At 34.4% G+C, this 24842-nt stretch overlaps 2 protein-coding genes across 9 annotated transcripts in view; both read right to left on the bottom strand.

Annotated features, from left to right (window-relative positions):
* Positions 1-4151, bottom strand: part of LOC124822487 (chromatin modification-related protein EAF1 B-like) — a 29959-nt gene extending 25808 nt beyond the window's left edge. For all 5 annotated transcript variants that reach the window (XM_088101918.1, XM_088101919.1, XM_088101920.1 and 2 more), the window contains exons 1-5: positions 3285-4151; positions 1933-2123; positions 1773-1827; positions 1593-1690; positions 96-1455 (exon numbers count right to left, since the gene is read on the bottom strand). In XM_088101918.1, coding sequence (XP_087958044.1) covers positions 96-1455; positions 1593-1690; positions 1773-1827; positions 1933-2075 — 1656 coding nt within the window. In that variant the 5' untranslated portion in view covers positions 2076-2123; positions 3285-4151. The remainder of the gene's footprint in view (positions 1-95; positions 1456-1592; positions 1691-1772; positions 1828-1932; positions 2124-3284) is intronic.
* Positions 4152-11449: 7298 nt separating this feature from the next.
* On the bottom strand, positions 11450-24285 carry LOC124845203 (G-type lectin S-receptor-like serine/threonine-protein kinase At1g11300). Of its 4 annotated transcripts, none has more exons than XM_088101823.1 (8): positions 23578-24284; positions 22563-23336; positions 21951-22088; positions 13170-13324; positions 12874-13084; positions 12296-12536; positions 12062-12212; positions 11451-11963 (listed from the first exon to the last, which is right to left on the bottom strand). In XM_088101823.1, the coding sequence occupies exons 1-8, from the start codon at positions 24074-24076 to the stop codon at positions 11664-11666; spliced, it is 2469 nt and encodes an 822-aa protein (XP_087957949.1). In that variant the 5' UTR covers positions 24077-24284; the 3' UTR covers positions 11451-11663. The 4 variants fall into 4 exon arrangements, with proteins under 4 accessions (XP_087957951.1, XP_087957949.1, XP_087957950.1 ...); XM_088101824.1 differs by having other exon boundaries at positions 21951-22079; XM_088101825.1 differs by lacking the exons at positions 12874-13084; positions 13170-13324 and having other exon boundaries at positions 11450-11963; positions 23578-24285.
* Between the last annotated feature and the right edge of the window lie 557 nt (positions 24286-24842).

Below are 24842 nucleotides of genomic sequence, written 5' to 3'. Positions count from 1 at the left end.
ATCACATCAGACCTTCAAAATTTACTGAGCAAACGTCCAAATGTAACCAAACAGTATATACAAAAATCATTGGAAATGGAACAAAAAATAGAGACCTCTATAATTTGAGCCTCTTCCAAAATAGAATCTTCATGGGCCTTGTCTACTAACTTCATATTGTGCATAGCACATGGTTGATCATCAGAGGTGGCACTCTTTACCGTCTCAGCTAGAACAGTCTGAGGAGATTCTGATAGTGACACGTCCACAGGAACCTGATGTCTTTCTGAGCTGCTTTCCTTGACAGAATTGGACTGATCCACTGAGACAGTATCTTTATCAGCTTTTGCTGTGGTACTGTCGTTGTGTACTCCCTTGATATTTGACATGGAGGAACTATTAATATGGAAATCTTCCTCAGCTTTGACGATATTATCACTACCAGAATGATCTGGACAATCAGCATCATGTTCATTGCTAACAATAGCACCATTTTTGGTCTTATGCCTATCTTTCACAAATTCACTGTTGGCAGATTTCAGCTTATTCTCTAATGTAAATGTTTGTTCCATGGTATTTTCATTGGCGTCACCACTCTTTGTATTAGTACACATATCACTATCATTATTTACATGCCTACCAAAACTAGTTTGTGTGCATGAGGACCCTAAACCGAAACTCTTCTTGCCTAATCTAGCAATGTTATTTTGGCCTTCATTTGTTACACTTTTCCTGCCTACTTCTACATTGCCAAATCCATTTGGCTGACAATCATAAGGCCCATTTTCAGCTTTAGTAGTAGGTATGTGAGATGGAGAGTCACGATTGACAACACCTACTGGTTTGCTTAGTTCAACCACATTAGCTTCTCCAGTAGCCATGAGAATTGGATTTTGAACAGTATTGTCTTCAGAAGGTAGGGTTTCACGATTTTCTTTTAAGTTTATGTTCACTGTAATATCCAATTTGTCTTTGGGAACACTAGCACTACCAATAGTGGATTGCTGATCTCGGATCCCAACCAAGTCATCATTCAGTGTATTATTAGTCGTTAAATTTTTAGTACCAATATCACAATTTAAACTGGAAGGGTCGGGCTTAGATATGGTTGGTAAATTAGGGCTCTTTTGGTTATTTGTTTCCAACAGTAACCCCTTTGCTTCCCTTGAAGGCCCTCGAGGACCATGAATTGGTCTAGATCTATTCCTTCTTGCATATGGCCGGAAAATAGCTGAATCTTCAGTCTCCTTAGCATTTTGACTTCCATCAATTTGGGAAGATTGTTCTGACACAGCAATATTATTCCTCCTATTCAAGCACCTCCTTTCAGTTGCAGGCAACTCATTCTCCCCGTCAAAAAGTTGCAGATTATCAGCAGTATTAGGTTCACTAGCCAAAGGAGCCCCTGGTCTAGCACTACTGTCAACAGAATCAGCATGAGGGGAGGCAGTCAATGCAAAACTACCTTTTGCTTCACTGAGACCAAAACAAAGAAAAAGTGACATGAGAAAAAAGCAATAGAGCATTAATAAATTAATACACAGAAGATATTAATAGAAAGATAACTCACATACATACAAGGAAAAAGATTAAAATAGAAAAGAATAGTCAACCTGGTCACAAACTGCTCATGAGGATGATCAGTGATTGAAGTAGACTGCACACTAACTGAAGCAGCATTCCCAGACTTAAAGTCCAGAGGATTCCCACCCTGCACTTTCAAAGTACAGGTGACCCTCATTTACATCAAAGTATTATGAGATTCAAAATGCAAAGGAAAAGAAAATTCATACTTTTTCAAGAAATTCAAGCTCTCTTCTTCTTTCTTCACGAGCATCATACTCCTCTCTGAGATCAACATGCAATAGTTATTCTTTATGCATAATAAATTGATAGGCAGTCGAAAAGGTAATCAAACACAAAATGCATCCACATGAAGGGTTGCCCCATCACCTGAGCTCTGCTTGAGCCTTTTCAATTGCTGCTCTGCGCGGAGAGATCTTCAAACCTATCCCAATTCCGCCATCAACAACTCCTCCCATAGAATCAACCTCAGCATTTACAAGGAGAGCAGAACCTGATTTACATCCATTCATTCCCAACTTCTAATATCTTAGAGCGTCGCTTCCCATCTACTGAAGTGTCTGCCAAATTTGTGAAGCAAAAAGGGTAAAAGAAGGCATAAATGAAATAACAAAGTGATTTATAGCTACACAAAAAATTTAAAGAAAAAATAACACTAAAATACTAAGACACAAATAATATTTCTAAGAATTTGGTTTTTATCCAATGACATCATATCCATTTGGCCAACTTCACCTAGTGGGATAAGGCTATTGTTGTATTAAGACACGCAATATTTCCCAGCAGTCAATTAGAATGGTATTTTGTTAGCACTATATGCCAGCAATATACAGGAACACGTATGTGTGAAGGAACTAAAACATTACAATATTCCATGATGCCTTTTTCCAACATACAAAGCTGCTATTTAGAGACTATGAAACTGGGCCCCACCAGGTAATTGATAGATATCTGCTAATGATCGTAGGAGGATCTGTTAAAAAGGATCAAAAGCCTTGATATCTTCTCCCAATCTGTTATCAAGGGGTAGAATCCCTCTAAATCCCATAATGACACTATCTTACTCGGTAGCCAAGCATCTCATTCTCACCACAGCAAAGGGGACTAACCCTCTGGAAATGGATCTGATGTAGTATACAAGCCTTCTAGTACACATACTAACTTCAGTGTAGGTATGATTCGCATGTACACCACCCACAACCACTGTATGTGGAGCCTCTATCTAGCAACCATCAGTTGTCGTGGAGGATCATAAATAAGTAAGAAAAACACTCCATAAAAAAATGTGTGACCTGATTTCCAGCAAGGTTTAATCCACTATCTGACAGGTTCGTGCCAATTTGAAAGAGTAATGAACTCAACCTGAAGCATAACTATTAAGTTAAAATGTCACAAAGACACCTTCCAAACAACGGTGAATAGTCGTAAAGTCCTTTATTGGGAAGTCCTAGAAGAGGTGGGAAGGATGTAGATTATAGAATCTACAGGAGGTGGAAAACATAGTCTATACAAGTATTATCTATCAGGGAAGTAGAAAAGTGGCATATTCATATATACGTGGTAATATAACTCGGCAACTGAATGAAATTAAAGATCAAGATGATCACAAGTAAGCATATTATTGACTACATCTTCTACGTAAAGATAGGAGCAACATATACACGGTCCAATAGGCTACAGAGACATCCAAAACACTTTCCAAGATGAAAGGATGAAGGCACCTTAGTTTAAATTTCTCAAACGGGATAGCAGATGCAGACAAAGGTTGCAGACTCTTCAATGATGCCTTGCCAACTAATAGCAACAAGTAAAAGTGTGTGGTACTTTATATTCAGGTACTAGTCACTAATAAATGCACGTATTGAGAAACTAATGCATGCATGAACGCTGCCACTTGCCACCAATAATATTTTTTCCTTTCAAATTCTCAAACCAACATAGCAAACCAAAAGTTTAAGCTTCAAATTTCAATCCAGCCACTTCGAAGATATGCATTCCATTTAATTTCCCAATGGGGGGACAAAATCCTCCTTTATTTAATACCACATTAATATAGAATACCCATAAACAGACAAACCGGAAAGCACTTCCAGCATAATGCACGACACAGTCGCATGGAGACAACAATCAAGCACAATTCGCCCCACAAAATTAAGCCCTAACAGAGCTTATTTCCTCCAATTTCCCCAATTTGCATGATCCTAGGGTTTCCTTGGGAACAAGAGAAAATGCCAAAACCACAACAATTGGTGCATGAGAAACACCTGAATCCACAAAAGATTAACGTAATTGGAAGGTAGGGCGCAACCTGAGAACCCCAAGAGGCCGTTTCAATGTGAAGTTTCTCTCTCCTAGGGTTTTGGAAAAGGGCCACCACTTCGATCACGAATTGGCCAAAGAGAGTAACATGTAGCAGCAAATGTCAGCCATGGAAACAATTCTGAAGAACCTAACGTCTCCAATTTGGGTAATCGTGATGCTGATTTTGTTCCTCTCTTTCTTTCCCTATATTCTGCACGTTCCTTGTTCTTCTTGCGCGTGTGGGTGGAGAGGGACTATGCGAGTTGTTGTGGGCTGGGCATGAAGACGACGACGTATAAGGTGGTCTTCAGAATTAACATTTTTATTCCTTGATTCTTTCATGTGACTATTTTTATTGAAATAAGATAAAATATTTATTTCATATTGACCAAAAAAAAAATCATCGTAAATAAAAGGTTTTTGAAAGTGAATACAAAGGCCTAAAATTTAGATTTGTAAGATTTATTAAATTTATTAAAATTGATGTTTAAAATGTCTGGTAAAATATTGTGTTTGTCAAATACATATTTAAGAATGTTTTTTTTTTCATTTATGACTTAAAAATTTTATTTTATTTTTTTAATTTTGCAGTGTTACTTAAAATAGTTTTTGTTTTTTCATCAACTTTATATGAACATGGCTAACATTTAATTTCAAAATATTTCAATTTGTTAGAGTGGTGGTTAAAAATCAACTAAATTATAACATTAAATTACTCAAATAATTAATTTAATCCTAATCAAGTTAAAAATTATCATACTTGTCCATATTTTTTCTCACTTGACATTTTAGAGTATGATTTTTCCAAATTTAATCAAGATTATATATTTTGAATTTATGATAAATAATTTACGGTGTGATATATTTTTCAATTTAATTCTTCAAAAAATATTAAAAATGATAGGTTGAAATAGATAAAAAGTTATGCCAAAAAAAATTGTAATGGATTAAACTTTTAAAAGATACTTTAACATAAAAGACAATAAAGATAATGTAAAAATGTTACAACTTTAACTATATTTTTTAAAAAAAATAATTTTTAACTTTGGATATGGTGGAAGGAATAATGATTTAGGATATGGTGGAAGGGGTAGTGATTCAAATTATGGAGCTAGGGGAACTGCTTCTTCTGCTAGAGGAGGCCGTGGTTTTGACTATGATGCTCAGAGGTTTGTTATGTTGATTTTTAATGATATTTGATTATGGTAGAATATTATCTTAATTTGCTTTGGTAGAGGATTCTTAATACTGATGAAATGGTTACAAGTTTGTTATTTCCGGAAGCCTGGAAATTTGGCATAGATGAAGCTACTAGTAACTGGACATTATGCCTTTTTTCTTGTTTTTCTGAAATTCGACTTTGTATCCAGTTGGGTTCTTTGTTCTCATATAATCACATCAGAACAGACGTTATTTAGAAACTAAAACTAAATTGTTGTATTTTTCCACCTAACCCAATGTGAATCCACTTATCTTCGCCATTGTACTGTGTTGGTTTCTTCCAAGTGCTTTTATAAAGGTTAGCTTACTTTTGGGGAAAAAAGAAAAAAGAAAATTGTTGAATCCTAGCCACGACTCAGCAGATCGTGAAGAGCCTCAAAGCCGCCAAAGAGGATCGCGAAGACATGCTTCTGATCTTCTCCACCTTCGATAACCGACTATTCGACATCTCTGACCTAATAAACGGTGATGATTCTAAATCCTCTGAAGAGGAAGAACTCGACCGCTTTGAAGCTGCGGAAAAAATGATTCTTGCCAACGCATCCCTCTTTGACGAGCCTTCACTCTAATCCACTTCTCTCTTCCACCCTCCTAACAATCACGCTGAGTACTTTTACACGGTTGATGAGATCATCCACTAGATAGAGCAGTTTTCGATTGCACCACCCTCCTCCGCTGTGGGACGCATAGGGCCCGCCATCGTGGACCCGTCAGAGAACGCGATTCAACTTGCAATGTCGCGACTAGAGGACGAGATGTGGCACGTGCTGATTTGCAACACGATCCCGCTCGACGCCGTGAACCGCTACAGTTCGATCAGGAGGGTTTCGCTCTCGTTCGGCTCGCACGACGACGCCATTGACGATATTGTTGAGTTTTGTTTGCTTGCATAAGCATTATGGATAAGGCAGGAGGGGAGGTGTGTGACTGCGACGTCGATAGGGGTTTAATGAACAAGAAGAGTGGAAGAAGGAGGGAGAGAAATGCAAGGAAGGAGACGGAGGGAGAGGAAGGGAGAGAAGGAGGGAAAGATTAACTAAAGAAAAAATAAGGTAGCACACCGTTAGCCAGCTCAGCCTATTTTTAACTGCGTTAGTTTTGGAGGACGAAAAATTATAGTTTCTTTAAGGACAATGATCAAAGTTTGAAAGAGGGACTAAAATTAAAATCGCTTGATAATTGAGGGACTAAAAACATATTTAACCTTAATTTTTATGGATATTTATATATATATATATATATATATATATATATATATATATATATATATATATATATATATATATATATGTCTGCAAAAGGTTGAAGACTTCTCAACCTACATCAAACCGAAAAAGCATAAGTCAACCATATTCACATAAATAATAGGACAAATAATAAAAAGATATAGAGTAGATTAAAGATAATTACACAAATTAGGAAATTCTAAAATAAATTAAACTTATAAACCCTAGGCCCAATAAATAAGTAGAGTTGTCAAAACGGGCCACCCGGCCTGACCCGACCCAGCCCACCACGAGTTGGTTACTTTGTGAGCCAACCTAACTTGACTCATTTATTAGCGAGCCACAAAAATTCGAACCCGGCCCGACCCACCACGAGTTGGTGGGTAAACGGGTTGGCTCACTGGCTCACTTAATTACAATTTTTTTTAAAATAAAAAAATTACAAACTTTCTATAATTTAAATCTAAACAAATTTCACTTCCAAATTTCACTCCCAACATGGGTGTTTTATTAATTTTGAAAATAAGGAACTTAAATAATTTTTTCAAGCAAAAACAAAATAATAAATATTTTTTTATAAAATTAAAATTAAATTTTAATAAAATAAAATTAGGTAGGTGGGTTGGTGGGCCAACTCGGCCCACTACGGGTTCAACCCGAATGAGCCGGGTTTAAATGAGTCGGGTTGAAATTTGACCCGCATAAAAAAAATACAATTTTTTCAAACCCAACCCGGCTCAAACCCGTGGTGGGCCGGGTTGGCTCGCGGGTTGTGACTCATTTTGACAGCTCTATAAACAAGTCTATGTGAGAATTATATATGATCATTGTTTATAAGATCTATTAGTGGAATAATTTATTGCAACATTACTATTCATGGTTGGTAACTAACTTAAGCATCATAGTATTTTTGCATACTAGTAACTAACTTAAGCATTGTGGTCATTCATCCCATCCCGACAGAGAACATATAGGCATCACTAGTAGATGACACATCGGTTTGAAGAGCAAGAAATAAAGTCCATTGTATGCTTTAGATACATCTCAACCTAGTAATAACATTTTACAATAAAGATACTTTGCCCTAATTTTTTCTCAAACATGTAAAATAATGTATAAATAATTTTTTTATAATTTCAATACATTTTATAAATTTGACACTCCAAAATTTTAGTACATCTATTTTTACACCTTCAAAATTTTAGTACATCTATTTTTAACACTTCCAATATATTTATTCAAAATCTATTACTAATTGGAAAAACTTCATAAAATTACAGAAAATTTTTATTTACTTTTTAAATAGTTAAAATTATAAAAACCATTGAAGAAACAATAAATAAATAAAATTCTTTTTTAAAAAATAGAAAAAGTAAACTCGATATTTTTTTTCCAGTCTTTTAAAAAGTAATTAGTCTATATTTATGCTCTACTATTATGGGTAACTGACACCTCGATTTCTGATATGTCACGGGTTAATAAAAATCAGTAAAATTCAAAAATTATCATAGCATAGAAACGTACTTAAAGAAAACCTTATCCTATTACATTATTTTGAGTAATAATTTATCCTTCACAAAATTAGTGATCATTCACATCATTCTAGTTTGCATGATAGTTTTTGAGATCATAGTAGTTTCCACTATGGGTATAGTGAGGATGAGTTCCATTTAAAAGTTGAGAATGACATTCCATATTTTGGTAGTAAAGTTGATCTAGTGTCATACTTAGATTGGGAGAAAAAACTTGAAAACTTCATCCATTCATTATTAAGTGTATTAAGTATCATATAGTTAGGTTGTGTTCTTCTAGATTTCTCAGGCATGCATGTGAGTGGTGGCATAAAAGGGAGTATGGTGTTGAAAATGGTAGAAAATCACTTCTTTCAAGAAAAACCAAGAACTTAAACATGAAAATAGAGAACTCATGGTGAAAGATAGAGAAAATTGTAAAAATGAAAAATAGTTATTTCTTAAAGAGAAGAAGTTTGAGGAGAAAGTTTAGAAGGTCTTCAGGGATAAGGAGATAAGTCATATTGAAAGAAAGAAAGATGAGCAAATAAAACTAGCTAGGAAAGGAAAAGAGAAAGAAGCTCTAAGAGCTAGGGAAGAAGAAATTCTAAAAGCTAGAAGCTCTAAGAGAGAAAATTAAAGATAAAGTTGAAAAAGCTCAAAGAGCTAGAGAAGAGGTGATTCTTAGAGCAAGAATTGAAGAGGCTAAAAGAGTTAGAGAGGAGGAAGCTAGAATAGAAAGGGAGGAGAGAGAAAAGAAAGAGAAAGAAGAAAACGAGAGAAGAGAAAGGAAGAGAAAAAAGAAAGAGAAACAAGAGAAAGAGAAAGAAGAACTTGAGATAAGAGAAAAGGAGAAGGGAGAACTCATACTCAAGGAAGAAGTTCTACTCAAGGGACCTCCTACTCCCACAATCATAATTGAGTCAAGAGTTTTAAAGGGAGTTTTCCAATCTTTGAACTCTTATCATTTCATTAATATTTCTCATTTCTTGATTGCAACCTTTACTTTTGAAAATCTTTTAACTCCACTTCCACTCCCTATTATTTTAAACTTCTCAATAGCTTTTAAAAAATCACACTTTGAGTTGTTGTTGCCTGACAAGTTATAAATAACTCAAAGTAAACAAAAACATTTTTGTAAAGTAGGCCTTATTACTTTTAAAGAAAAACCTAAAATGATGAAAACCTTTTTCAAGCAAGTTGATGAAGACTCCATGAGTGATGCGCAAAAGCCATGAAAGATGAAGGAAGTGTGATGTGAAGAGTGGTCTTTGGATGCTTCTTGAAGGAGGTGAGGCCAACCAACAAGCCCAAGTAGCATTCAAATTATTCAACATTGGGCCTTGACCATTGTTGACCCAAATGGTATAAAAACCCTACATTACTTGGCCCAAAATACAAGGCTAAAAATAAAACCTACACTACTTGACCCATAATACAAAGACTTGGCCTACAATATAAGGCCTAAAAAATTATTCCTACTATAGAAACACCATGATGGCCTAAGATGGTCCAGGAGAGAGAGTCTAGGCCCATATTTTACAGATGACTTCAACTCTCCTTGAAAGTGCTTCATCATGGCTAAGGGTATGCAATCACTCCCTCTGGAAAAGGATTTTCCCTTAAATCTTCAAGTTGTCTTATGGAAAATCCTCTTCCTTTCTGGAGATGTTTGGCTTTCTTCCCTAGGGATTAAAGACCCTTCTACATAAAACATAAGATAGTACAAGTGTTGGTAGAATAATTATATAAAGTATGTAGCTTCCAAGCATTATACACCTTTGATCAAATGAATGATCAAGGTCCTTAATTTTAGGAGCACTTTCTTTAAAGCTCTTGTTTGCCTTGTGTTGAGTGTATGTGCCTTTGGAGTGACTTCCCTTTTCAGCACAAGGTTTTATTTGGTTTTGTCTTTCCATTCTTCTTGACGAATATGGTAAGAAGACTTCTTTTGTTTTTTCACACAAACCCTTGGCCTTTAAGATAATGACTCTTTTTTTAGGGAATTTCTTAGACTTGTGTACTTTTCTTTAACGCTTAGAAAATTGATTGTTGGAAGTGTCTTTATTTTTCTTTTTATCCTTTTCTTTTTTTATTTTCTTTTTCATTTGCATTTAATCCTTTTCCACTTGAGAAGGTGTGAGAGGATGAAGTACAAACTTTCTCTTATTGTAAGTGATGGGTATTTCATTTGTATGACCATTATGTATGAATTCTTTGTCAAATAACCAAGGCTTTCCTAAAAAAATATGGCAAGCATCCATAGGTACTATGTCATATAGCACACTATCCTCATAATTACCTATAGATAACTTAACCATTACTTGATTAACTGTCATTTCCTCATCATCATTAATCCATTGAAGTTGGTAAGGTTGAGAATGGGATAAGATAGTTAATGCTAATTTCTCAACCAACCTAGTGCTACAACAACTATAACATGTTATTTTCTAAAACTTTGCATTTTGTGTGAAATATGTTCTCTTTTGTGTTAGTTATTGAGAACTAGGTTGATTTTGGAGAGCTTTCTTATCATAAGAAGTTCTCCTTCACAAGGATGGACATATTCTCTTTTGGTTGTGTTAAGCTTTTCACTCTCACTCTCACTTTCCTCATCTTGACTACTATAGACATCAATACCCCTAAAAATCATGGTCTATTTGGTGAGGCATTGTGATGAAATGTGGTATGCCATCAGTTTATGAACCTACTATAATACCATAAAGAAAATGATACACCTTCTTCTCCATAAGATCTAGTTGAAGGACCCTATACATGTGACTTAGAAAATCTATCCAAATTGTGCAATAATGCATTGTGCAATAATGCATAAGATGATTTGAGTATTAAGATTCATGGATAAAGGTAAACGAGGAAAACTTTATCCTTTGTTCTATATTAGTAAAAGTGTTTTGAAAAACAAGACATGACCTATTATCCACTTGGCTTCCAATAATTTTCAAAATAATCTATAAGGTAAAAATGTAACTATTAAATTTGACATTACAAAATCTTTTAATACACTTTATCATTATTTTCTTATGAATGTTTCAAAGGCTTTTAGTTTTGAACATAAATAATGTAATTGGATGAGTATCATCTTACATTATAAGTTTGTAGTGAATGCTTTTTTCAATGCTAATATTGTTTCTTGGACCTTTTGATATTGTTGGACTATTTCAAGATTTTCTCCTTCGATCATTTTTTCTATTTTCACATTTATAGGAAATGTTTTTGAATATAAATTAGCCAGGGTTAATCATAAATAAACTTTTATTTGGTGGAATTATTTGCCTAATTTCATGTTATGTGATCATTATATATATATGTTTGATTCTCCTAATTTTAGATTTATTTAATTTTCTTTATTACATGAGTTTTGGCTTAGTCCCTTCTTTTTTTTCTGTATATTTTTTCTCTTATTTTTAACAGTGGTTTACATGTTACAAATAATGAAAAATCAAGAACTCTAAATAGTTAGAAGGTCTTCGTTTCATAGCATTACTTAGCACATCAATCCTTTACATAAAAATGGAGACAAAATATGCAAAATAAAATAAACAACAAAACATACGAAATCATTGAAAATAATTTCAAAATATACAACAATGATTTTTGTAAATTAAGTTGTAAGATTCTATGAATATTTAACATTTAATCATTTATAACTAGTCAAATTACATAAATAGGAATTTCTAAGAGTTAGCAAATTTCATATAATTAAGATTCCTAATAATACTTAAAATTAAACACTGAACATTTTTTAAGTATACAATAGTAATTAAATTATAGCTTAAACATAATAAATTGTAGTTAACAATAAAAATACTGAACCTAATTATTATCTACCTTGAATTTCACTTAGAGTTACATTGTTGTTAGATTGACTTTTCTGAGAAGACTCTGAACTCTGACAATTTTGTTTTTGAACAAAAGCAACTTGTCTTGGAGGAGGAAGATGTGTAATCTCACTTATAAGCATCAAAACCACAGTTGATATAGATGGTCTTTCTTTTGTAAGTTCTTGCACACATAAAAGTCCTATGTGTATGCACTTCAACATACTTTTCTCAAACATTGGATCCAATATCTCTGGATCTATTATACTGATAATGTTTCCTTCATTCCATAGCCTCCATGCCTAAAAAAGCAAAACTTCATTAGAAAAATTAATAATCATTTTGCTTAAGTTGTAGAAACTTCCTTAAAAAATGAAATAAATAAGTTATAGAAACTTACAAATCCAACAAGACTGAGTGATTGCTCATCATTATGAAAACTAGTATTTCTTCGTCCACTTACAATCTCTAGTAATAATACTCCAAAGCTATACACATCTGATTTTTCTGAGAAAAGCCCCTCCATTGCATATTCAGGTGGCATATAGCCACTACATTGAAAACAAATATTATAATTAATAAATACATTATTTAATATAAAAAGATAATGTATAATATTAAACATGTTACTTACTAAGTTCCAACAACTCGTTTTGTGTTAGCTTCATCATCATCTCCTCCTCTAACAATTCTTGCTAAACCAAAGTCTGATATTTTTGGATTCATATCATTGTCCAGTAAAATGTTGCTTGCTTTAAGATCTCTGTGTATGATTCTTAGTCTTGAATCTCTATGAAGATAAAGTATTCCTCGTGCTATTCCTTCAATTATGTTGAAGCGCTTTTTCCAATCTAAACATTTCCTTTGGAGTGGATCTACAAAACAATAATGAATACATGGAAAATATGAAAAAAAATCTAAATTTTATATGGAAGTTAATAGTAGAATATAGTTACTTAAATCATAAATAATGTTAGGAATTCAAGTATAAGTTGAAAGTTGACTAAAAATGAAAAAGTTAAGTGATATATAAGAAAAAAAAGACCTACAAACATTTAAGCCTTAAAATTTTATATTGGAATTGGTGTGAAGTGTTTTATATAAGCAAATCATATTTTGGATGTGGTCAATTTTCTCCAAGTCTATCACACTAAAAACAATTTCAACAAAAAAAAATTTAACAAGAGACTAAAAGTGGCAAGAACTACTTACTAAAGAGAAATGAATCTAAACTTTTATTTGGCATAAACTCATAGACCAACATTGGTTCGTCTCCTTCTATGCAACATCCAAGAAGTCTTACTAGATTTCGATGTTGAAGTTTAGAAATCACTACCACTTCATTCATGAATTCTTCCAATCCTTGTCCAGATGTTTTTGAAAGTCTTTTTACAGCAATTTCTTGTCCGTTTTCCAGTTGTCCCTACGACAGTAAAATATGATTGATACTAATTTATAATTATTATTAATTTAAAAAAAATAAACATATTTTATACATATAAAATTACCTTGTATACAGGACCAAAACCTCCCTTTCCAAGCATGTTACCAAAGTGAAAATTGTTTGTAGCATTTGAAAGCTTTTCAAACTTAAATAGAGGTAGCTCTTCCAATTTAGTAATTTCCTTTTTATTTCCGATAATCACATCTTGAGGGACACTTCCTGAGTTAGCAATATACGAATTAGTAATACAAATTATTTAGGCGAAATAAATTAGGAATAGAAATTCTAAAAAGCAAAATTTAACTATGTACGATTCATGATATGTTTTATATTTGAAATGTTCAATTTTTTACATGTAATAATGAATATGATAATGTTAATGTTTAACAATTAAATTGAAAAAGAAAAATATTAATGCATATAAATTTCACTTTAGTATCAATTAATGTTTATAATTATTTCAAAAAAATTTAATAAGTATATAGTGAATTCACCTGTCTAGATTAGCTAGAAGTAAAATCTTTATGAAATAAAAATAGGTCATGAATGATCTTAATTATGCGTCATGTCAAGCTTTATTCTGGAAAGACAAAGCTAAAATGTTTTGGTTCAAGGATGGGATAATTTTTTTTTTTCATTATGTGATTAAAAGTGTGTTAATGCTAATGGGATTCATAGATTGGTGGAAGAAGGTTTAGTTATGGAAGATCCTAAACATATTGAAGAACATGTTTCACCTTCTATAAAAAATTTTATGCATATTTTGATTTTAATTTTGTCTATATGAATTTCAGGGAAAACTTAATTGTCAACCACATTCCTAATGTTGTTTTAGAGGAAGAGAATATATTGTTGATCAACTATTCTTCTAATTATAAGATTAAGAAAGTTATTTTTAATCTCAATGGAAATAGGAACCAAGTCCAAAGGGTTTTGGTGGTTTTGCCTTTCATTCTTGTTAGGATATTTTAGGGACTAATTGTGCAGTGTTGTCAAGAAATTCCATTCTCAAAATTGGGTGTTAATTAGGATGAACTCTAAGGTTGTTTCTCTTATTCTTAAGTTTTTTATGACTGATAGATTGGCTATAAGGAGATAGAGGATATGGATCAAACAACAAAAATAAAAATGTATGTAGAGGATATGACAAAGGTTGAGGTAGACGAAATTATGGTTATCAACAAAATCAGTATCAACTAAAACAATCTCAAGAAAAAAAGGAATAAAAGGAGATGATTATCAAGTAAAGTCAATTGACAAGAAAAATATGGAATGCTATTGGTGTCACAAGTATGGTCATTACAGATCATAATGCTGATTAAGTTTTCCAAATGCACATAGTGGAACATCTAAATTCATAGAGAAAAGGAAAAACAATTTGAAAAAAATCTCATTGTTGATTATTTGTCATGAAAGGGAGTCAACCAACAAGAAATTGTGGTATTTAGGCATCAAGTTCAACAATCACATGAATGTAGATAATTTTTTATTTTCCATTCTTGATGAAACCTTTAGAAGTAATGTGAAGTTTGGAAACACTTCTACAATCTCAATGATGGGAAAATGTCAGGTAACTTTACTAACTAAAAGTAATGTCACACCTTGTCCAATGTCATTTTTCGTCCTAAATTTAAAGACCAATTTGTCAAGTATGGTTTAGTTAAAAGAGAAGGCTTACGAGATCACAATTAAAGAGAAAGAGTGTAAAATACTAGATGGCATATTGGGGTTGATCACTCAAGTGGCTATGACAACAAATAAGATGTTTCCACTTTACCTTAATCATTATACTTATTAATGTTATGCAACAAGTTCGAAAAATCAAGTGTAACTATGACATTTTCGTTATGATCATCTTGTTCTTGGAGGTTTACCAACACCTCAACAAAAAATATGGTAGGTGGTCTTCTTTATTTTTCTAGTCCAACGTATACATGTGAGGAATATATTCGTAACATGTAACATCCGAGAACCATTTTCAAAACGAAAATCTAAGAGAGTAAGAAAACTATTGGATATTGTGCACTTTAATATTTATTGACCAATTAATCATATTTTTAATGAAGATACAAAATATCTTATCACTTTCATTGATGACATGAGTATGAAAACTTGGGTTTACTTTTTGAAGGAAAAGCCTAAAGTTTTATCAACTTTTAAAAGCTATAAAGTGGTGGTTGAAAAACAAGTAAGATAACCAATACAAATGTTGTAGACTAATTGTGAATAAGAATATAATTTGCTTGAATTCACTATGTTTTATAATAAACAAGACATAAAAAGAAAATTGACGATATCCTACGTTATAACAAAATGACACATAAAAAAAAAACATCTTTAACATTAAAAGTCAAAGTTTCAAGTTTTGGTCATAAGTTGTTAAATGGAACCTTCCTAGATTTTGCAAGATACAAGTGAGTATGGAATTTTGTACAGAAAGGGAGAAAAGTCATATTTGATTAACTTTACATATGTGACTATGCTTATGACAAATATGATAAAAAAAACACATCTAGTTATGTCTTTAAGATGAGATTTGAAGTTGTTTCTTAGTTTTCTCATAAACAATCAATTTTCACTATCAACTACATAATGATAACTTATAGCTAACTGTATCAACATGTGTCTACCAAGCAATTTGATTGACAAAACTTCTAGATAAAGTTGATTTCAAACAATAACAACCTACTATAATTTAAAGTGACAATGTTTGTTGTAAAAAAAAAAACTCTATTTCACACTAAATAAATAAACATATTAATGTTCAAACCATTTATTAAAATTAAATTAAAAGTTGGAATAAATAATAAAAACTTGATCAAATTTACTATCGGGATGGAGATCAAATAGCATAGTGCAGAATTGGCCTTTAACGTCACCCAATAGACGTCGGTCCACCAAAACCCCAACGTAAATAATTGACCGGTGGCATAAATGTAAATAATTAAGTGTGGAGACGTCCGTTCTTGAGGGGGACGGACGTCTATAATATTGTAGACGTCTGACCCCCTCTAACGGACGTTCAAAAGGCTGACGGGGGAGTTGAAGAGTTGATTGCTTCAGCCTTTTGAACGTCCGTTCTGGAGGGGGCCGGACGTCTATAATATTGTAGACGTTCGACCCCCTCCAGAACGGACGTTCAAAAGGCTGAAGCAATCAACTGTTCAACGTCCGTTCTGGAGGGCCGGACGTCTAATATATTATAGACATCCGGCCCCTTCCAGAACAGACGTTCAAAAGGCTGACGGGGGAGTTGAAGAGTTGATTGCGTCAGCCTTTTGAACGTCCGTTCTAGAGGGGGTCGGACGTCTACAATATTATAGACGTCCGGCCCCCTCTAGAACGGACGTTTAAAAGATGTTTAAAAGAAGGACATATATACCAAAACGCGAACCCGCGAGGAGTTACGCGAACCCGTGAGAGTTTCCTCTGCGCCTTGCATTTCCAGGTTGGTTTTTATCTGTTTTGGACCATTTAATCTTACTTTTATTCCGATTAAATTGTTCAGTGATGAAATATCTTTCATTTGGACCGATTAAAAATCGTTTTCGGTGCGTTTTGGTGCAGTTTGTTGCGTGTTCTTGGGCGGCGTTTTTTGGCCTACGTTTTAGGTCGTGCACTCCTCCATTTCCCTCCATTTTCATTTCGAATCTGCTCTTCAGGTTAGTTTCTTCGTTAATAATTTTTTGATAGGGTTTTGTGTATGCATGTTTTTGACGTGTTATTATAATTTTCATTGAGTGACCCTTAGACATCTGACAGTGCACAAACAGACGTCCAAACCCCGTATCCCTAAATAACCCGTTCAGCCATATAGACGTTCGTTCCGACACAAACGGACGTCTATATAGATGTCTGTTGTGTCAGAACGGACGTCTATATAGACGTCTGTTTGTGCCAGAACAGACGTCTATATAGACGTCCGACCTGACACAACACGTCTAGTTAACGTCACCCACAAAGACGTCGGGTGCATGTCAGATGTCAAAAGGCCAAAATAACATACGTCTAAAGCCATTTCTATAGCAGTAATATTAAAATAGACTCTCAAACTCAAACTTACAACATTTCAAATTATGGTAAATGTTTACGGTTAGAAAGATAGAAATTCTTACTTTAAAAATGATATTAGAAAGTAATGTCACTTTAAGAAAGAATGTTAGATATTTTAAATTTTCTTATTACATATTTTATACTGATTAGCATTTCATTTAAGTTGTTATGCTTTTCAATATTTTAGGAGTTACTTTCCTATTGTATAAAGTCTATTTAAAAATTTTTCTTAATTAAATAAATAATGTATATCTTTAAGAAGAGTATCTCTTTTATATCTTTTATGTTGTTCATATACCACTGATTAAATTTATCACATTTGGTGAAAAAAGAAAAATACCATAAAGGAGAACAGCTTGACTTTGGAAATGAAGTAATAAAAAAGGATCGCGATATTCCAACAACGCCAGTTTGACAAAAATTTGACAACGCCACGTGTCAAGTTTTAATTGGTCGAATTTGAATGCTTTTTTTTAATTTAAAATCTGATTTGAAATGGGTTGAAGTTTGGATTCCGAAACTGCCCTCTTCTCTCCTTATCACTGTCTTCTCTCTCCATTTTGGGGATTTTAATTTCATTTCAACTTCTCTCTTCATAGCAGTGTTCTCCTTCCTCCATTTTTAGGGTTTCATTTTGTTTTGAACATCTCTCTCCTGCTTCCCTGTCACCATTGTTTTCCTTTGAATCTTTGTGGACATTAGGTTTGTTTATTTGAGTTGTAGATTATGCTTGTCTCGTTCGGTGTGGATTTGTCTCGTTCGGTGTCTCTGTGGACATTGAGTTTCTTTCTTTGAGTTAGAGATTACCCTTGTCTCGTTCGGTGTCGATTTGGTGGAAGTTGTTACCTTTTTTGTGCAATGGGTTCGTCCGGTGACAATGGTTCTTCGAACAAGGTATGAACTTTTTCGTGTCTCGGTATTCGTATTTTGGGGAGTGGATTTTGGTCTTGCATCTGTTCGTCATTTTTTTGGTGTGTGTTGCTATTGGGTTGTCACTTAAGTTGGTTTTGGGTTATCACAGGACTGATGTTGCTGTAATCGATTACAGGGAGCTGGTAATCGTTTACCAGTAGAAAAATCTCCTTTTGTACCGAAAGTTGAAGAGTGCTACCCAGACGTGGCTTAACCACTCCCCAAGAATATTTTGGATTCGTTATGACTGTCTTGAGGTGATGAGGATGGGGATGAGGTGCTGGAGATGGTGGCTTGCGAGGGAGGGAAACAAAGGTTGGAGTCTCTGTTGTTACCTTGGGCCGCGGCTGGAGAACGAGTGAATAAGGATGTTTTTTCAGTGTGTTGGTGATTCAGAGAAGAATGAAGATGAGGTGAGGTGGTGAGGATGATGATTCCAGTGTATCAGTTGGCTGCGGCCGTAGGTGAATACGGATGATAGAGATCTTTTTGGGTGTCTCCCTCCTCTCCTTTTCATTCCCGCCTGTTGTAGTGGTGTAGCCAGCTTTTCAGAGTTGCAAGATGGGTATTACAGAAGTGCCAGATGGGTGCTCGTGGAAGACAAACTCAGGTGGGAGTGTCAGAAAAATGATTCCCTTCTTCTGCAGAAACCCATACTGTGAGTGGCTTTTTTTTTACTTTGGCCGCGTGGTGTGCTTGATCATGTGCCCCCAGCAGTTACTATGATGTGGTGTGCTTCTCTTCCAGCCAGGCCTTGAATATGGAGCTGCCCATGCTGCCAACGTGTTGCTCGTGTATCTATTTCCAGCCATGCACCCACCTTTCTCCAAATTAAAAATCCAAAAGTGAAAGCCTGCCAAAAATATTCTCTTGCACCCATACTGCAAATAGCTTTTCAGACGGTTAATGGCGGACAGCGGCAATAGGAGGTGGGAATCCTCGCTGTAAGGCTCAGACCAATTTAAAACGCAGCCACCCACTTTTTGGACGCTCGGTCAATACAAACGGACGTTCGTCCAAATTACATGACCGAACGCTGTAACCAAATGTTCACACTGTAGGTCGAACGCTCAGATCGAACGTTAAAGAAACACAAGACCGAACGTTCAAAAAAATCAAATCTCATCTAGAGCGAACGTGAACAGTAAACCTGAGAGGCTGAACGTTTAAGATTCAAAACAAACTAGGACCGAACGCTTAAAAACACACCAATACCGAACGTTAAACAACACAAGACCGAACGTTCAATAATAAATACATCAAGAGCGAACGTTCAACAACATAAAGGCCGAACGCCTGAGGACGAGCGGTTGACTCCCGGCATGACCGAACGTCAATGAGAATGGCTGAAGGCTGATCATGGATGAACGAGCGTTCAAAAGAGAGTAGCAACACCAAGACCGAACGTTCTAATGAAGACCAAACGTTCATTAAAACTCTATGACCGAACGGTTTACTCTCTGCATGACCGAACGTCCTAAAGGTCTGAATGGACGAACGGTCAAATAATGAAAATAAATTATTATTTTTTATTATTTTTTTTATTTTTATGATGAAAATAAATTTATTAATCAACCCGGACGAAATTGAGTGTTGACACAGAGGAAAAAGGGTAATTTGTACAGAAACTTCAACTGTACTCTCCAGCTAGATGAACACTGCTCCCCATTCTCTATTTTTGTTGAATTTTTCCTTTTTTGAGATGGGTGAGTGAGTTCAATGTTATTCGGTGAGCTCTCTGCACCAATAATGAGGTTAGGTCATTGATTTCTTCAAAATAAAAATGTTCATTTAGGTGGTTTTCTCCAATTGAGGTGAGGTGCATAACACATGCTGTCAACTTTGACCTTTGCTGACTATTTTAATCATAACTTTTTCTACACACCTCCAAATGATGTGATTCCTTTTTTATTAGAAAGTAGACTCAAAGATCTTTCCAATGACTACTAATTTATAATTTTTGGACACCTGAGTAGGTGCAGTTAATTCTTTAAAGTTAACGTTTTATATATTTCTACCACCTCTGACCTTTGCTGGTTGTTTTGCTCATAACTTTCTCCACCGAACTCCAAATGAGTTGATTCTTGTTTTGTTGGAAAGCTCTTTGAGTCTAGATTCCAACAAAACAAGTATCAAGTCGTTTGGAGTTCGGTGGAGAAAGTTAAGAACAAAACAAGTAGTAAAGTTCAGAAAAACAGAGTTTGGGAGCAGTGTTCATCTAGTTGGGGAGTACAGTTGAAGTTTTTGTACAAATTACCCATTTTCCTCGGGTAATCGATTACAAGACCCTTGTAATCGATTACCAGGGCAGAAATTGGCCAAAAATGCTTATGAAGCTCATCTAACTTACATGAAAGCACCTAAATGACATTTTTTCTCAATAATTCAATGACTTAACATGTTCCTACACCATACACACTAGACACATGCACTTGTAATCGCTTACAGAGAAGCTGTAATCGATTACCAGGTTAAAATTGCATTTTTGTACTGAAAGTTGATTTGCGCTACCCAAATGTGACAATTGCGCTCCCCATGATTGTTTTTTGTGAGTGTCTTTTTAAGATATTGTCAATGGAGGACCCTTGTTGGTCATGGTTGATGGTTTTCACAACTTGTAGTGTGAAGTTTGGTAAGTCTTCTGTGTAGGGAAGACCCATCCTGGGTGGTCTTAGCAACGCAGGTTAGGTCCTGCACCATACACTGTGGAGACATGCACTTGTAATCACTTACAGAAAGGCTGTAATTGATTACATGTTAAATTTGCAGTTTTGTACTGAAAGTTGATCTGTGCTACCCAAGTGTGACAACCGCGCTCCCCATGATTGTTTTTTTGTTTGTTATGAGTGTTTTTAAGATTTTATGAATGAAGGACCCCTGTTGGTCATGGTTGATGGTTTCTACAACTTCTAATGTGAAGTTTGGTAATGAATCAATGGTGAGTGCGAAAAAGCCCAAACCTTGGTGATACCAACCTCGATGGTGTGTGCGAAAAAACCCAAACCTTGGGAGAAATATCGCCAACCACAATGGGAGACAAAAGCCAAATACTTACACAACCACGAAAATGTCGTCAACGACAATGCACGCCAAAATCAACAAAATTCCAAAACGAGGGATATATACCGCCAACGAGCCCACAGTCACACCATCAAAATATGGGGAAATGGATAAAGAGAGACAAAATCCTCGACAGTGACCAAATGACCCAAGAAATGAAGTAAGAAAAGTCGAACTCAAACTCAAAGGGGAGAGAGAAACAACATTTCAATGGTGGACAAAGAGTGAAGAAAAGCGACGAACGAAGAGAACCGAAACGGTGGAGAGAGATGGATGCTTCAATGGTAGAGAGAGATGGAAGCTTCAATGGTGGAGAGAAAGTTGAGAAAACCAAACTGCAAAAAAAGTGAATCTGAAAAAATAAACTGACAAAAGGAGTTTCTATCCAAATTCATACCAAAATTGCCCTTCTGAACAAATTTCATCTTTCTAAAAAAACCTTTTAAAACCAATCAATGAAACAAGGCCACGTGTCGTTGTCAAAAAGTTGGCAAAATAGCGTTGTCGAACAAACGTTTAAAATTCAACATTCACGGCAGAAAAGCAAGCTAGCACACATGGGTACATCAACCTATTCATCGTATCTTTTAATTCGTACTGTATTCCTGCTCACAAAGATTCGTTCAAATTTGTCGGGCGATATTATTTTAATGTTTTTGTCTCTGAAGTTTCCCTATCATGGAAAATGAGTAATGTCCACTCTTTTCTTAAGTATGTAGAAAAAAAAGGGAAGATTGGAAAATAGTAAACGTGATAAAAAAAATTAAGGAAAAAATCAAATAATTATTCAGATATAAATATAAATATAAGGCAACTTTACCTGTATGGTTAGGAGTAAATTTCCGCCACAAAAGATAAGCACCGACTGCAATTGCTAATGCTCCAATTGCAGTCATAATACCGATGATTATTAATCCCTTATTTTCTCTTTTCTTTTTATCACCACTAGCTGCATGTTCTTCAGTAAAAGAACCAAACAGTTATAAACAAAATTGATGTACTTTAAGCTCCGTAACATGTAAAAAGGAAAAAGGTATGTTGTTTTCTTTTTTTAGTTATAAAATTAAGTAACGTATTTTTTTCAACTGGTGAGATTAATTTTAATTTATATTTACCTAATCAGTTTAGAAGATAAAATTTATACCTTAGAGTTGACGAAAGATTCTCAAGATAATCTAAAATTTTAACATGATAATTTATATCTAATTTAATATTACAAAAAAAATTTACAAAATTACTTTTGTATTATAATGTAATATAAATTGGTTATTTATATAATCAACATAATATCTGAAACATTTCTATGGTTTAAAAGTTTGGAATAAAAACACTAAAAGAAGAAAAAAAATTAACATAAAGTTTTCCAAGTAAAATAATTATAATTATTGTAGTAAATAATCCAACATATTGTGAGTAAGAAGAGAAAACATACGTAGAAGTTGTGATGGCACACGAATGAAGAGATCAACCCCTCCATAAGGAAATTTCTGCAAATCAATCAATTCCCTGCTCCAATACATGCAACCAATAGAAGAATCATATGCATAAGCCAAGCAAGAGCAATTTGCCAAGCAATCTGCACCACATTTGTCTTGGTTTCCATCTGATCTTTCTGCAAAGTCAGGCACTTTCATATTACTTTTCTGCAAAAAACCATCTCCTTGAACTTTACTCTCATTTCTCAACTGGCTACAATTCAGTGGCACAGTCCTCAAACACCCGCTTGTCCAATTTCTGCTGTTCCATTCCTCTGGCTTGCTTGGCTCAAACCCCTCAAAACAGCTGCAAATTGGTGATGTGGAGTTATCACAGCTTCCAAAGGGTCCACACTTCCCATAAAAGTCACATTCATTTTGATCCACCTCAAGTTCCAGAAACTTGGTTCTGTTCAAAAACTCTACCAATTTCAGTGTGCCATGTGGGGTTATGGTAAGGATTCCAAACATTGCAGGTTTTTCAAAGTTGTACGTTAGATATGCAGTTCCATTATCATTAGGCTCAAAACGCCACCCATATAAATACTCAGTTAACATTCTTGGTGAACCAAGGAAAACTCTTCCATTCCATGGACCAGTTCTCCAATATGGCGTTGTTTTGTTGTACCAGAAAAACACTTCTGGTGCATCCAACCTTTCAAGGCTCCCAGTGATGTACCCAGATGAAGGATCAGAACTGCTTTTCCATGACACATACTCAATTTTCTTACCTGTTATGATCCACAGATTCCACATCAGATCTTCCTTTACATGTTCTTTTGTTTCACATAAAGTTTGGATATTTTCACATGATGAAGTATCCAAGAGTATAATATCATAATCAAGTCTTTCAATCAATGTGTGGAAAAGAAAAAACCGTGATTGAAAGAGAAAACTTGTGCATACTTCCACAATGGGATGGCATAAAAAGAAAACACACATACAATAGTAAATGAAAGTATGGTGGCTTACCAGTGATCCTATTGGTCGCAATTTTCATCTGTGGCACAGCAATATCAGCAGGGTGTGTGAAACTGTCCCATAATGGTGTTAAACTTGAGTCACCACGCAGGATCAGATTTCCTGAATTGTCAAGTTGAGCAGTAGTGTTGGTAGCACTAACCGATATATTTGTTGACCATATCACACTATTTTTTCCATTCAGCACCACAAGATTCCCATCCTTGTGAATTTTCAACACCCCAGATGAATCATTCAGTGGTTGATCTCTATTTCCTACCCATATGATGTAGGTTTGAGAGAGATACCAGATTGCAACATAGCGATGTGTGGAGTTTCCAGGGCTGAAAAATCCAAGCTTGAAGTCACCGTTGCTTGAGCTTATAGTCTGAGAATCAGAGTCCCTGATGAATCTGGTTGATGTGATGGTATCATTCAGAGAGCTTACACCTAAACAGAAGCTGGAAAGTATGAGCAAAAAAACGTGATTGATGCTAGTTGGAAAACCCATGAATGTGGGAAACTTGGTGTTGTTTGAATGATGATTCTCTCTTTGTACTACTTTGGGTTTTCCATGTTAGTCTTCAAAATTCGTGTTCATGTTGAGCACCAAACTATGTGGTCTTAAGCTTGAGTTGACTTTAGTTACGCGTTAAGCATGGTAAGTAGAGTGGGAAAAAAATTCTGTATTCACATTATTTTATTCAGAGGCCAACTTGCGTGTACCTTGTAACGGAAAATTAATAATTGAACTAAGACTACAATTCATTTTATGTCAATTAATTAGGAGTTTTTTTGCCCTAATGAGATAGACAAATTAATATATAAAAGATGAACCAGGTAACTGTTTGAAAAATTATACTAATTTGATAACAAAAAATGAGAGAAAATAGTTATAGTAAGCAATATGTGCAAGCCAAGAGACAGTGTATGTCATTATTTGAGCTTACTTTTTGGACATTAATCTATGGAACTATTCAACGGGTTCATTATTTTCTTTTGCTTTAGGTTATTCAGGATAAATAATTATTTTCTTTTTTCTGTTTTTATAAGAATTGGACAGGACAAAAATTTTGTAGACAACTTTTTCTATTGTGAAGAAGATTATTATTGCTTTTTCGAAAATGGTACCCAATTTACAATTTTTTATAATAATATGTATGTATAATAATGTGTATTAAAAAATAAAATAAATATGATTATAATAAGTCATTATTTTGAGTTGTCAAATACGCATAGGTGATATTATTATCTTTTATTTTTACTAATAAGTTCTA

The sequence above is a fragment of the Vigna umbellata genome, chromosome 11 (genome assembly GCF_029865625.1).
Source record: "Vigna umbellata cultivar VRB3 chromosome 11, Vumbellata_1.0, whole genome shotgun sequence".
NCBI classification, from domain to species: Eukaryota; Viridiplantae; Streptophyta; class Magnoliopsida; order Fabales; family Fabaceae; genus Vigna; species Vigna umbellata.
Note: the sequence above shows the minus strand (reverse complement) of the source record. Positions and strands in the feature narration are given on the sequence as shown.